General features: G+C 38.7%; 1 protein-coding gene across 1 annotated transcript; it reads right to left on the bottom strand.

Annotated features, from left to right (window-relative positions):
* Positions 1-8,140: 8,140 nt before the first annotated feature.
* LOC106532491 (protein Tob1-like) lies at positions 8,141-11,876 on the bottom strand. The gene is given in 2 exon segments (XM_014028554.1): positions 8,141-10,167; positions 11,680-11,876. A coding segment is annotated over 1 exon segment (1,017 nt). The 5' UTR covers positions 10,039-10,167; positions 11,680-11,876; the 3' UTR covers positions 8,141-9,021.
* Positions 11,877-15,757: the final 3,881 nt, after the last annotated feature.

Below are 15,757 nucleotides of genomic sequence, written 5' to 3'. Positions count from 1 at the left end.
GGGCATGTCGGGGGGTCAAATCAGTGACTTTCTGGTTCCAAGTCAGCTGCCCTACCACTGCACCACAGCCACCCTATGTACATAGGTACAGCTGAACATGGATACCAAGAAACATAGGTAGGCTACACAGAAACATGGGTACTGAAAAACATGGGTACCATGTACTGGGGAACAGTCTAGGAACTTACAGACCATTTTCTGTAGGCTGATCACAGAGCTCTCAGCTTAGGTGGTTTTCTGTGCCCTTAACATGTCTGCTCAAAGGGAAATTATAATGACCAAAACACAAACACTTGTCTGTCTTTGTAAAAAACACCTGAAGTACACAGTATTTCACAATGTGAAAACAGAATTTATGTGTTTTCATATGTTTAGGTGGTATTAAAATACATATACTGTACATACAAAAACCAAATGCAGTAAAATCCAAGAAAATATTTCTGATATGAACAAACGTTTTTCGTATCTATGGACCATTTGCTTTATTGAACATCAGAAGTTACAGGAAATTTATTTTTGTGTTTCCTTTGTGTGCAGGAAAAATGTTTTGTGACAAAAATACTTTCATATCAGCTCTTAAAATCAGAAACAAGTAGTTAGACTCCACCTTACAGCCACATCATAATTTTCATTTTAATAGAAACAGTGTGAAACAAACTCCTGAAGCTCACAGCTATGATATGTGATTGCAGTATAAAGATTTGAGTTCTATTTTTCATCTGACAGTGTGATTTTTTTTTTCATTATTATTCTGGTCAGGGCCAATATTTGGGAGACCCTGAAGTGTTTTTTCAACCTCCTACATCTTTAATTATATCTGTGAAGGAAAGCAATTGTGTTCTGTGTTATTTTTTTCCTTTTAAGTGAATTGTTTGGACCTAATTCAAACATTGCACCTTTCTGCCTCAGTAAGCCTTCATATTCATAAAGGTGAAGGGAYTGTGTTGTCATGGCTACATTACCATTTATGTAGCCTGAGAAACATTATGTCTCCCTCTTTTATGTTGTATTTCTTACTGTAGATCTGCCTGATTTTCAAGCTTCTCTTCATACTTCTGACCTGACGGCAGCATATTCTACATAACTCGTAAGCGACCCACCCAGGTTCCTCTGAAGACTATTCCTTTCTCCTCGCCACATTATGTCACAGCTGGTTATGACGTCAGTGTGGGTGGAAAGAATTGTTCGAAGCTGCATTAGCATACAAGCAGTCCCTGCTGTGAAGCCAGGCTTGTCTGGCTGTGGGAGGAGGGGAGGATTCTCCAACGATGACGCAGAAACCATGCAAGGTCTATTTTTAAACAGCACCCTGCAGCACCCTTTCAGTACTGCAGTCTTCAGCTGAGCTGACAACACTAAACAAATAGCAAACAGAAAGACAAGTCAGGAGAGAGAAATTGCACTYACAACAATACACTCAACTCAATGCTTTGCTCTTATTGAGCCACAATGAAATATGGATCAGGCCTCCATATCTGCAAGTGCTTTTAGGGTGAATGATTGTCTGGCTTAGAATAAGAACAGGGTCGACTGGCTGATCTTCACTAAAATGAGTTGGCAGGGCTTGAAAGCAGCAGATGACTAAGATTCTGTGCGGGCCAAACACAGCACAGCTTGTATTCATTAAAGTCTCAGCTCCAGGTTTATCAGCACATAACAGACTGGATGGGACTCCTTTATAACCTCTTCATCTTCTAGCTTTTGTTCTCTGTTTTCAATGAAATGTTGAATTTCCCTGAATTGCAGACGGGCTTCCCAATCACATGAAGGTATCTTTAGCCCACAATCCTCTGAAATGTCAGCAATAAATCAGGAGCAGGTGTCATCTTCACTGCCTAACAATTGATGCATTTGGACCAGAGGGAACACTTCAGTCCTTGTAACCATTTGAGGTAGAGTTCCTTTGTGTGTGTATGTTTTCATATTGTGCTTGTTTATGGTTTTACGTCTACATTTACCAGGTTTTTTTTCAGCTCCTAGTTCAGAGTAAGTGTTTTCTTGGTCTTTCTTATTCTGAGGTATTCATTAGTTATGCTACAAAGGTAGGCACAATTCCGCTAATTCACTAATAGCAGAACTAGCTTCTCATTTAGCGGATTCACTTTATTGCTAACTTTGGAAACAGGACTGATAAGCTTCCATTAAATTAGGTTCTGTTAGTTTTAGTTTAAAAAATCACAAGTGTACAACTTTTTATACCATTTATCCCGAATTAAATAAAGGCTATCCCCTCACAAGCACTGCTGGACGTGTCAGGCACTGTATGTGTAGCATGCAGCATCTTTAGCAGCTAAATCACAAACTAAGAGCATCAAAAATGAATAAAATAACATTTAACAACATTTAAATAACAAATGCAAAAAACTGACAATGTAGAAAATAGGGTAGAGAAATTGTTTGCTATTTGTTGTTTGACTGGGGCGGCTGTGGAGTGATGGCAGAGCAGCCGGCTTGGGACCAGAAAGACACAGCTTCAACTCCCCGCCATGCCTACATGCCATGGTGTCCTTGAGCAAGACATCCAATCCCCAACTGCTCACCAGGTACTTAAAAAGCTGCCCGCTACTCCATTTGGGTGTTTCTCACTTGTGATGGGTCAAATGCAGAGCACAACTCTCATCATTGTATGGGAACATACACTAATGACTAATAATGTACGTTTACCTTTTTAACTTCAAACGATATTTACAACAATACAAAATCAATCTAGAAATGCTTTTATTCTGAAAGGGGTAAATGGAAAGCATCACAAGTTAAATGGAGATATAACTCTGGTTTGGATTGACCAGTTTGCCAAAGATAATGCCAGCCACTTTCAAATTAAACCAATAGAAAACTAACAGGTGAGTCAGTCCCACCAGTCTTAATCTGGAAGTAGATTAAAACATGTGACACAAACTGCGTGAATGTTGTCTTGGCAATTAGCGCTAGCTTCAACAAAAATAATTTTAAAATCTGTTTGGCATTAGTGAAGCCAAGATTCTTGTTTAGCGGATTGGTGGTTTAATGAACCTAACTTTTTGGTTTGCTGTGACCACCACTGCTGCTATAAGCTTAGATTGCCTGAGAACTTGCTGTCTTTACTCTCTGTAGTCCATGTTTGTGGTTGCGGTTATTGCTGCAAGTGTAACTCTGTTTCTGTCCTTTTTCTGTCCTCTCAGCCCACAGCTGGCTGTAGCAGATGGCTGAAAATCCTGGGTCTTGTTATGCTGAAAGGATTCTTTCTGTTAAATGGAAGTCATTCCTGTCCACTGTCACCAACTTATCACTCAAGATTAGAGATTTTGACCAAGTGAAGATCCAGTTCATTCTGCTGGCAGATAGCTTTTTACAAACTAACATCCATCTCCATTTTCTACAGGTTGGGTTGCAAAGGCAACAAGTCCATTGGAGAAACCCAGACAACCGTCTCCCGTGTGCATTCCCAGGAGAGGATATAAAATCCCTCCATCAAGTTCTCTGTCTTCCCTGGGGTCTCTTCCCAAACTAAGAGGGACACAAAACGTTGGTGGATAGTTAACATGTGCATCAGGAAACTACCTGGAATAGAGAAACCGGGGCAACCCCCTGGAGCCAGGCTTGAAAGGTATGGTGGCTCCTGGTGCTTGGCTGGGCCAAGTCAGAAGGAGAGACAGACCACCTCCGTGTGGGCCCATCTGTGAGGAGGACCATCGAGGCAGGGTGCAATGAAAGCCAAATGGCGGGCAAGGGAGGGTCCCTGGCTGTGAGGAGCTGAAGTAATCCACTGGCTGAGGACATAAACAGAAAAAACTGCAAGCGCAAACCTAAGCAGATACTAAACACTGATTAAGAACAAAAAAACAAACCAAGCAGAAAGAAACTATACATAAACATATAAAATCTAAAAGCACAAAAGAGTAAAAACTTAAAAACTAACACAATGTATTAATTTTATAACATTCAGTTTTTGATTGTGTTGTATTGTCATTGGACTACTTAGATATAGAATTTGGACTTATTTTGTTTATAACATTTGTTATGAATTAATGCTGTATAAAGAAACTGAATTGAAGTTAGTCAACTTAAATTGACTGTGTAGGGAGAGATGTGACTGATATTTATACATAAACTTATGTTGACTGACAGCAAAATAACTGTTCTTTTAGCACATTCACTATTTAAGCTGCATTAGAATTGCTAAAGTAGATGTTTGTCACTGTTTCTGATTTACACTCAAATAATAGATGAATCTAACAAGGTTCAGTCGGGTCTTCTAGACGAGTTCTTCCAAACAGGAACCTGTTCAGAGGACCTGAGTCAGCCTTATTAAACATGTCACTATTGGGTGGTATTCAACAGGTTAAAACAAAAGATTTATTCTGGCCATCTGATTAAAAATCTGCATAAAGTATGAAGAAGTGCGGTTCAGAACTCCCTGCGCCTGTCTTTGCTTCCTTTGTGCTGACACACTTAGACTCATCTATCTTTGCTGGAAGCTTAACCATCCACACTAGTGGGTTRGAGCAAAATCAAAATGTACCCTGTACATGCTGACTCACTGTGGCTTGCCCTTTGTCTTATTACACTGATTTCAAAGGACTAGTGTTTTATGTCCAAGCTGAGGCCTAAATACAGTATGTGAAAGATAGTGAAAGTTGCAGCAGCCAGATTGATAATTTTAATGAGAGAAACATTGTCAGAGGAAGAAAGTTTAAATGAGTGGAACAAAAGCTAAATACACAGAAGACAAGCTAAAAATTAAAAGCAGCACAGTATAAGCTAAAAACAACTAAAAAAGATACAAGTGGTAATGCAATAGCTAAAAGCAACAGAACAGTAGATGAAGATGAAATGAACAGAACAGTATAAATCAGTTTTTAAAAGACATTACATTATTATAGCAATAGCAGGTAGCTGAAAGGAAAAGTTTCTGAAGGAATCGAAAAAATCTGTGTATTTCTGAGAATTTGTATTTTAAATAGATATTTTAAAATGTTAAAGTCAAAGCACAACATTCCCAATGTCGACTGTTAAGATTTATGAAAGGTTAAAATAACAATAAATGCAGAGTTTGGTTGCAAGAAACATTCAGAATCATCAGGAAAACATTAAATTCTGGCTTCATGTGACAGTTTCTTACTGAGTAAATGCTAAGATAAATATGAGAAAACATAACTTGGTGAAGATACAATAAAAACTAAGAAAAAAGGAATGTGAACAAACAAATATATGTTCATGTTGATGATGAGTGGCTGCATGTCAGATAAATGTAGGTTTATTATRTTATTTAACGGTGTATTTTACAGCAGCGTGGACCCTGGTGTACTCTGTACAGCTCATGTTTGGGACGTGTTTTCCTTTAACACAGGCAGTGAGCTCGACGTCCACGGAATAAACAAGATGGAGACACAGCAAGGCGACGCTCCGCACCCTGGGAGTCTCCCAGCCAGTGTGACAACATACCATCTGTGGATCTGTTTATCCCAGAAAGCTGAGGTACTCATGTGGAAATCGGGGTGTGCGTGCCAACAAGTGTTTTGTGTGTTGCGCATATTTTTCCACTGGGAACAACAAGGCCTTAAAATACAGCTTTAATATTTACTGAAAAGCTGCAGTTTTTATATGTTTGACATAACTCCGTTTAAGACATTTGAGATTTTATGAAAAACCTCAAAGACCATGCTGCATAAAAAGGAACCAGATTGAGATTGCTTTATGAGGGAAAATCTGTGCAAATTACAGACAATCCATACAACTTGACATGTAAGTAAATAACAAATACACTATATCTGTCAGAGGGGTGACACTGCTAGATCCACACAACTCAGTCCACCTGCAGGGACTGCGTTTTTTTTAAAGTAAAATAAGACTTTAAACTGTAAATTAAATTTATAATGGCTGTAAATGTCTGACTCCTGAGAATGAACAACTATTTTCTACACACTGAACAGTTTTCACTGCATGTTTTCACTGTAGGTTAGCTCAAAATGACCTGAAATAGACTTTGTTTACAGCAAGGGTGTCAAACTCAAAGGAACCAAAATTCAAAACTAGAACATTTTTGAAGAAATTTTACATAACCAATCATTTTTATAACACAAATGACCTTTTCCAAATTATATATNAAAAAATTCTTATATTATCTGCCCCTTTTTTCCAAGCAATTTAATTCAAACATCAACTCTTTCTCAAACTACAAACCCTAAGCACATATTTTATACTTCTTCACTAAACCAACTTTGATCTTGAGGTAATAAAACCCCCTGACTGCATCTGGGGTGGGTCATTTCACGCTGTTACTTATAAATCACATTTTGATGTCTTTTTTGAAGGACTCTTGCAAAGCTACAGGAGGAGAAATCACAAGGCATTGCAGAAATCAAAAAAATAAGCTTTAATCAAATATTTGCAGCCGTATTATTCCTCCCAAACTTTTTGTCATAGATCTGATGCACAACAAACATTTCTGCTTGTTGTTCTGTGTCTGTCTGTGACCTGAACGTAAACACAGCTAATGAAGTCAGATGTTTTAGCACGACTGCTCCAAATATTTTAGAGAGGTCAGTTCACAAAGACATCTCTCCTCACAAAGCTGTAGAACCCTTTTCTCCTGGCTTTGCCTCTGTTGTGATTTTCAGAGGCAGTCAGGTGGTTTTATTACCTAAAGATCAATACTTGGGATGAAATGAAATCCAGTTTAGACAAACTCTTTCCTCTCTTACCCAATCATTTAATTCTTTTTTTTATGCTGAGTTAGAAGAACCGACTCAAAGCACATCCCATGTGAGCCACATGGTGCTGTATTAATTTCTTTTCAACTGTTAGACTAAGAAACACTTCAGATTGAGTTGTTAGATCATTTTCTCTCCAACAAACCCAAACAGTAAAAGACACACATATACAGTATATATATATACATATATATATATATATATATATATATATATATATATATGCATAGAAAGAGTCATAATTAGGATTCACTTCTTATGCCTGAATTTCTATCAACATATTTTTCATTTATTATATCTTAGATGTTTTATCACAATCAAGCAAATCAGGTAAAAAGATAAAACCTATTTGACTTTAAAATAAGAAAATAATACAAAAAAAAAGCTAAAGTCGACTCTCTGTTAGTGTCTCCACACTGAAGTCAAAGATTACTGAAAAATTCAAACTTAATTTTCTTGGCTTTAAAGTTGATCTGCTGTCATGAGAAGAATAAATACAGAGACGAAAAGAAAAACCATAAAACTATTTTACATTTAAGTGTTTACCTTTGGGGCAGGCTAGAGTTTTAACAAGAGGAAAACATGACATTAATAGATATATTTCTGCCTTTCCACAGTGGGGTTTTGTGGTAAAGCTGAACAATTTATAACTTGTTAGTCACAAACAGCTCTTTGAATAGCCTCAGTTGGAGGAAGTAGAGTTTACGTTCAACAGGAAGGAGCCAACAGCTAGACCCAATGCAGCCAAGACCAAAGTGAACTGCTGCTGCATCAGAACCACTCGACCCATCAGTTCTACATTGTTATTTCAGCAGAAATGTTATAAAAACCTTTTGATCCACAAAATGAGCGACACCTCTGCAGTCACCCCTAGGTGTGCAATAATGCTGAATGAAAAGTACCAAAAAGTATCTGATTTTATGAAGTTGTGTACAGGTAAGCCATTTGCTCGTTTAACCTGAAAGTTTCTCTATAAACAGAGGTTGTTCATCAAGATGTTGACCACAGATTAGTTTTCACAACTGTCAAAATGTTCCTTAATCGTCTAAAATGTCAGAAGTCATGCCTAAGATTCTGATCATTGGTTAAAACTAAATAATTTCCCTCAGAATATGAATAGTTATATTTGAATTTCATTGTTGCAAATCAGAAGTAAAAACATTCAGATTTGATTTAATAAAAAATGGGCTCATAGCAGTCACCACTGCATATCCTTACAAATTAAAGTACTTTGTGTGAAACTAGATGAAGTCATTTATGAGGCTTCAGATATGATAAGTCCTGAAATGTGACCAGTATCTATCTGCTGCTGGTTAAACATTAAGGAAAACCATCAGGCAGACACTAATAAACGAGTCCACTTCCACCAGATCATGTTCAACTGCAGTTTATTTTATTAAAAAGACCAGGGTGCAAATATGAAATTAAAAAAAATAAAGACAAGCATATCATTTTTAAGCATTTAATACAAACTCATATAAACTATTTCAGTCCCTCTTGACATGTAAGACGCTGACTCAAAATACTTTGTTATACCGTATTTTTTTCTTTATCAAGTATTGCACAATGTAGGTACAAAATTAATATTCATACAATTACATTTTGTCCATAGTATAGCAAAAATCTTTAACCTTTTTAACAGAAAATACAATTAATCTTTCAGAAAAAAAGCAAATATTCCTACACTTGAATTCCACCACTAAAGGAATACTCTGTACACAATTGTCAGATTTTTTTCTCCCTTCCCCCAAAGATGGATTTCTTTAACAATTATCTTTAAAAAAGGAAAATAAAGAAAAGCTGCTGCAGCCATCACAGATCACTGGAGTAGTAAAAAGATATAAATGCAACACCATGTCATAGAAACAATATATACTCTGATATCTTACAAACTCTGTACTAAATTAAATTATACAATTAGAAAAAGACCAAGTAACCCCACTTAGTAGTGCCAATTCATAAAAATCAGCCTCGTCTTACCAACTGTAAAATACTGTAAGAGGCCAAAACTTGAAGCTTGTTGTTTTTATTCTTTTTTGGAGTAGTTTCTCAAAGTGGAGAAAAGAAAAAAAAATAGTTGTGCTTGGTTGGCCAAAAAAGAAAAAACAATGATGCATGTTGAAGTAACCAAGCTTGGATGTGTTTGTACAACAAGCTCTCAGTAGAAACAAACTCAAGGGGCCACAGTAGAAACACCCTTGGGCACATGCGCTTTGACTGATCACACAGCTAAATCCTTCAGTCCGGTTTCTAAGTGTGCATTTTTTTGTTTTTCCTTCTCTTTGAGCCACCATCATTCATATTCATAAATCGCACATTTATGAAAAGCTTAGTTAGCCATGACTGGCTGGAATTGCTGGTTAGAATACTGCATGCTGCCCAGGCTGAAGTTGAGACCATCCATCAGGGACTTGTCGTTGAGGCTTCCGTAGGCTGCAAACATGTCAAAGGCATTGTTGTACTGCAGTGCGCCCAGGCCCAGGGAGTCCTCCCCGGGGAACACGGCTCCAGGGCTGGACTGGCCCTGCAGGCTGGGGAACACAAACTCCTTGGCGTTGGGGGACAGAGCAGAGACCTTCTGCTGCTGGCCCAGCCCYTACAGTGAGTGCATGGAGGTGGACATGGCTTTCTGCTTCAGTAGAGTGTTGACATTCAGACCCAGGCTGTTGGTCGGGGAGGTGCGGGCCACCTTGCTACTGCTGCTGCTGCTGCTGCTGTTGCTGCTGCTGTTGTTGTTGTTGTTGCTGCCGCCGCGGCCGCTGCTCTTCATCTTAGTCGAGCCGAATTTAGTGGCAGCGAAAGTGGCAGTAGTGAAGGTCAGGGGCTGGGTGGAGCGTGGCATGAAGGATGGGCTCACAGCAGCAGACTGCCCAAAGGGAGGGGAGGGGGAGCTGGACTCAGAGGAAGCCCCGACAGGGTCGCTGATTGGCATGAAGACCTGGGCCTCGGGATTAAAGCTGTTCTTAATCTCCTTGTCCAGTTCGGACCCGTTCTCATTATCGTCCACGTAAAGCACCTTGATCGGGCCCTTCTCCCCAATCTGGTAGGAAACCTCAAACGGATCAATCCACACGCTAAGGTCCTGAGGAAGGTTATTTCGGACATCTTCGATGTCCAGCCCGCTTTCTTTGGCCGCCTGCTCCACCACAGGATCCACCTTCTCCCCTACATGGATGCACCTGAACCCTGAACCTTTGTATGGCTTATCCGGATACCAGTGGCCTTCATATTTCTTCTTCAGCTGCCTCTCAAGCTCCTCACCAAAGATATTCACACGCCGCCGAGGGAGTTTGTTGTATAAATAGGAAATTATAAAGTTGAGTGCTACTTGAATTTCAAGCTGCATAGCTGCTCCAGTCGCGAAGAGGTTTCTTCAACTGTCAGAGCGTCACAAACGTCCAGGGCCGCAGAGGTGAGGAAGCAGGGTAATGGTAGACAAAACGGATGTCCTTCTGACAGAGCTGGGTTATTGATTCTGAAATGAAAATAAATCAAAAACTATTAAAAATTAATCTTGTCAATAAATAAARAAACAAACAAATAAATGCACGCTCTCTATGGGGTTATCGATAACTCAGGACCTTAACATTACAAAAAAATCTCTTTAGTTAAATTACTAGAGATTTTCCCCACAACTTCAAACCATTTGCAGCAGTTTAAACACATGTCGGCTGCTTGAAACCTTGCTCAAGTTGTGTTGTGAGTTCAGCTTCCTCTATTCTCCTGCAGCTTCATTCCGAGGAAGAGTCACATGTTTACTTCAAATTAAATAGACCTATCGTGAGCTCACATCGATTTAAAAGCTATGTTGGAGAAAACAGATGAAACCTTTTTTTTTAAAGTTTAGGAGAAATAAAAAGTTGATCAAACTTTGTGAGGGGGGAAAAAAACTGTACAGTTGTGCAAGAGCCTTTCACCTGTTTAAAAATGAGAAAATATAATTTCATATTTGTCAATAGATATTACTTCTAATTTATTTATTTTTTTTAATTATATCTTAAAATGGGTCTTGATCTGTTTATTAAATTTGGGCTTGTATAAAAATGTGTTGGAATCACTTCTGAGGTTTGGAGAGGACAATAAAGTTTGTGTCTTCAAAAATATTGTTACAATCTCGTTCCTTCTCGCGAGATAATAGTTTCATTCTACCACCACCCCCATCAATGACATTTCATCTGGACTCGTTTCCAGAACCTGATTATTCTGCTGCAGAGCTGCAGCTGAGGTGAAACAATAATCAGCAGCTATAAATAAACGCAGGCCACTGACTCAGAGGTGGTGTCAGTGTTCCCCCGGGGGACAGATAACCCCCCCTGGGGCTGACCTCTGCCTGCAGCCAGGTGCCAACCATCCTACGGATCTGTTATTGCCTCTGATCGAAACACGGACATGTTGAGACAAACCTCCCTAAAGCGATGGGAAACTTGTTTTCTGTGACACACACACACACACACACTCACGCGCACACACACACACACCAGTCAAGCTGTTCCAGTATGTTCCTGTGGGACTACAGTACAAAGACAGGCACGTACGAGCTCGAGACGAGAATTACAATTACATAATCAGCATTCAAAGTCTCACCACGACCACAAAGACGCTCGTTTCTCTACAAAACGACTCTTTTAAGAAAGACAAGCGTTTAAAGCCACAACGCACTGGGTTAAGATTGACATTTTGCCTGCCAGCTTGTATTTTGGGGTGTGAACAGAAACGTAGCATGCTAACCAGCTAGCAGCTAGCTTAGCTAACTGATATTTAGCTCCATACAAAATGACAAACGGAGACTAAAAGCCGTAAGTTAACCGAACCAAAGACGACTGTAAGACGCCTGGTTGATGGCAAACTAGGTTTTAATCAGGTGGGTGGTTACAGATTAAATACTCGACAATAACTTGTGTCACYGCTCGGATTAGGCAAACACTGCACGACTCTTTTTTTAGCGTCTAATAAAGCAATATATGACAGCTAGTAGATGTGTACTCACATAAATTCAGAGCAGGCCCTTCTTCCCTCCGTGAGTTATATTCGTACAGCCCCTTGTAGCTTTATAAAGATTAAAAAAAAGACTGTAAAGATGTGTCTGAAATCCAGGCGATCTTGTGTCCGTCGGGGTTTTAAAGGATCCAATGCTGAAGCTTCCAGTCCCACTCCCCACAGCCTGGGAGTTTTTACAACTCTGCCCTTTAAAACTTAGGCTGCTTTGTTTTTATATAGTAGTCCTCCGCCACGGACACCGAGGAGGTGGTGATGCGGCTCACAGAGGTCGACTCTCAGGAACGAGTTCCTATTGGTCAAACGCCGGCTCGTCATCAACAGCGCCCCCCGCGATTAATAACTCTGATTGGGTGAATGTGTAGTCAATCAACAAAAGGTTTCTATTTACGGTAGTGACTTGCCTTTCGTGTGTTTTGGACTACTTTACCGAAACAAGTATTGTGATTAATCTCGTTGAGAGCAGTTTGGAGCAAAATTACTTAAACATTACCCAAATGATTATATTATATACATATTACATATCCGGATATTCCTTTTTTGTGTATTTTTATTTACAGTCTTGTATACATACGTTCTCAGTTTTTTTTTATATCAGTAAAGGATAACTAAGAATAAAACCACAATTTTTTTTGTCACCGGCATCATGAATACAATGTATAATTAAGGTTTTCAGACAAGAGCAAGATAAAACAATGCACTTATTCCAACGTAGGGTTAACATATCCTCAGAGGCGGAAGGATACACCTGTCACTGTGTGTCCCTTGCTCATGCCAAAGACATTTTGAAGTTCCTTTAGCCAGCTGAAGCAGTGTGTTAAAACCTTCCTAAAAGCAACTCCTTAAAGAGAAGAATGTTTTTTTTATAAAGCAGATTTTCCAGGAGAATATGAACAACACAAATAGTTGATCAGAACTACCAGTGTGGATTCTGTGGTTATTCTCTTCTGTGTACCTGTATAATAAAATGTATTCAAAGCCCTGTGGACTGTGAGTTGGAAGTGGGCGCTCTGCAGTGCCTGTATATGTTATTCTTTGAAGCTGTGCAGTGCAGTGCAGGGGAAATAAGCCTTTCCCTGTCGAGCCCGAGGTGTTTGACGCCACAGCCTGTTCTTGCCTAACATGGGCTCTGTTTGCACAATCATCTTAATGCCACATGAATTATACAGCTGCCAGAGGAGGTGGCAGGGCGAAGGAGAGAGGGCAGACGATCCTTCTGGGGAGGTGGAGAGCTGAGACATGAACATATTTCCCTTGAATCATAACCCACTGTTATGGTCATGTGCCATGTCTGCTGTTAGATGTGATCCTACTTTCAGGTTTTCTAGAACCACTTAGCAAAGTAACCAGGGTTATTACAGCGAACTGATTCAAATCAGTAATAATTAAGTGCAACGGTTTGTATTTTAACCTGTGTTTTTTTATTATTAACCATCTCCTAAGCCAAAAAGGTGCAAATGGTGCCCATATGTCTGTCTATTCGTTTGACTGTAGCATTTTAAAATTCTCTCATGAACCACCGGGCAGATTTTAATAAAGCTGACAGAAAGTAATCACTACATGTGCATCTACAACTGATTCAGTTTTGGAATCAAGATGACAACAACTAATCATCCTTAGTCAACACAAAAATGGTTAAAAGTTAGTCAATTTAACAGATATTGAGCTAAAATTTGCCAGTAGCCAAAAGTCATCCTCACCACACACTCTGAGTGCTAACCATGGAGATATAAAACAGCTGGAATGTGTCTTGGTCACATGATCATGTGATCTACTGTAGCAGTGAGCGTGCTAACCAGAAAGGATTTAGCATTACTGTTATTAGTGGAAAAATAGTGAACAATAAAAGCTGATCATGTAAAAATTTGTACAAACTGTTAACAACAACAACAACAATAATAATAATAATAATAATAATAATAATAATAATAATAATAATAATAATAATAATAATCCATCCATTTTCTGTACACGCTTCTTCCTTTTCAGGGTCGCGTGGGTCACTGGTGCCCATATCCAGCAGTCACAGTGCAAGGGGCGGGGTACACCCTGGACAGGTTGCAAGTCCATCACAGTAATAATAATAATGAAAATATTAATGATTAGAGTGTATACAAGCTATTTAATATAAATAAAATGTCAGAAAGCTGTGTGTGAGAAACATAAAAACGTGTTTACTTTTACTGATAAGCAATTTTTTTCTTATTTACCTCAATGTGGACGTGATCTGACCAAAACTGAAGTTATTAATGTAATAGTTTAAAATTAGAAAAGGTTATAAAGCCAATGTAATCACTGTAAGTTACTGAATTGGTTGGCAGATTAGCATCTGTAGCATAGCTATATACATATATATATACAGAGTGTAGTACTCTGTTGAATTATGCTACCATTTAGCACAAACTATTAAATATTACAAACTGGGGTTACCTCTAATTTCAGAAATATTTACATAGTGTAAAAATATGTATCTAACTAGKTAAAAAGTCTTAAGTTATTGACTGATTCAGGTCTGTTTCTTATCATTGTCACTTATATGGTATTTTACATGATTGTTGAATGAAGTTAACATAACGAACAATTATAATAATTTATTGTAAAAAGATTACAGATGACACAGATCCGCTTGGGCTGGCCGTTAATCAAATAGTTGCTATCACAGCTGTGAGCCGACGCCCTGTATGGTCACCATTTTTGTTCCATGTTGTCACAGATGCTAACAGTAGATGGGATAGATGGGACTCACTCATTTAACTCTGTGATGCTAACGCATCTTAATGTTGTATGCGGTCATCACATCACGTCATTTACAAGGTTTGACCAAAACTACTACAACTCTGTCCCTTCTCAGCAAAATGATCTCAGTTAAAAGTTGAGGTGATTTGCACAAGACTTTAATATATTGTTTTTCTGCAGTTAAAATGAATATAAATCTTCAGGGTATTATTCACTTTAGCAAATGGCTTTATTTAACTGACATCTTAAAAATGGCATCAAGAAAAATGTCKGTTTCTCCTGCTTTCTCATCCATGCCTACAAATGATTTCAAATATGAACTTAAACCTATTTGTGTTCATCCAAGGGGTGATTGTGTCTTGTCAGGGTTTTAGGCCCCATTTCATAAACAACATACCATAAAAGTGCTGTAATATAGAGTCTGAAAACAGCCAGAGGGCTGCAGGATGCTGCAGGCACAAGAGAAAATCCTTCCAGCCTCCAGATTGAGTCTCAGCAGGGGTGAGAGATGAGTCCCTCCCACCAACAAGGAGCTGGTGTGATGGATGACCCCAACACAAGCTAAACACACTGTGGTGGCCTTGGAAGCTCACCAAGGCCACCAGAACAAGTTTTGTTTTCCTTTTTTATGTACTCAAAGCACAGGAAACATGTGACTGTGGGACCAAATGTTCAGACGTTTTACGTTGTACTGGGCTGCATCGCTTCAAGAAACACATTTTACCAGAGAGAAAACAAGGCAGGTTGTTGTTCACTAAAGTCAGTGTGAGGTGGTGGACATACTGTATGAAATGTGAAAGGTGACAATGCAGATAAAACYTCAGAAAATCCAGCATCCATCAACTTCCTTTCTTTAAAGCCCACTAATACTTTAGGAGTGGTAAAATGTTGATGCTTTGATGGAAAAATATATGGATGGATAAAATGATAAAAAGAACCAAGAATTTAAAAATAAATAAATAAATTAAACTCCTGCCAGTGGCTGATTAAGACCATTGTGGTAACCTTACACCTGTGCCTCTCATTCCCTGACAGAACTCTTAATTATTGTACAGACAGAAAATAGGCATCAAACAAATTGTACAAATTAGTCCCATGAAAAAAAAATAAAATCCTGTCAATTGCAAAAGTGTCAGTTTAATGTGTCTCTTGTGTTTGATGTTGTTTTTGTGTAAATTCTGAGCTCAGATACAATGAAAGTCATTGGTTTGGATGAATGCACTATGGACACACTGCTCCTGCAATTCAGGTGGGTTTGGCAGTGTTAACAGGCGGTACGGGGAGAGGAGGAGTATATTTCACATATTATGTGTTGATTATTATTAGAGGAGCGT

Source organism: Austrofundulus limnaeus, unplaced genomic scaffold, assembly GCF_001266775.1.
Source record: "Austrofundulus limnaeus strain Quisiro unplaced genomic scaffold, Austrofundulus_limnaeus-1.0 Scaffold5, whole genome shotgun sequence".
In the NCBI taxonomy this organism is placed as follows: Eukaryota; Metazoa; Chordata; class Actinopteri; order Cyprinodontiformes; family Rivulidae; genus Austrofundulus; species Austrofundulus limnaeus.
Note: the sequence above shows the minus strand (reverse complement) of the source record. Positions and strands in the feature narration are given on the sequence as shown.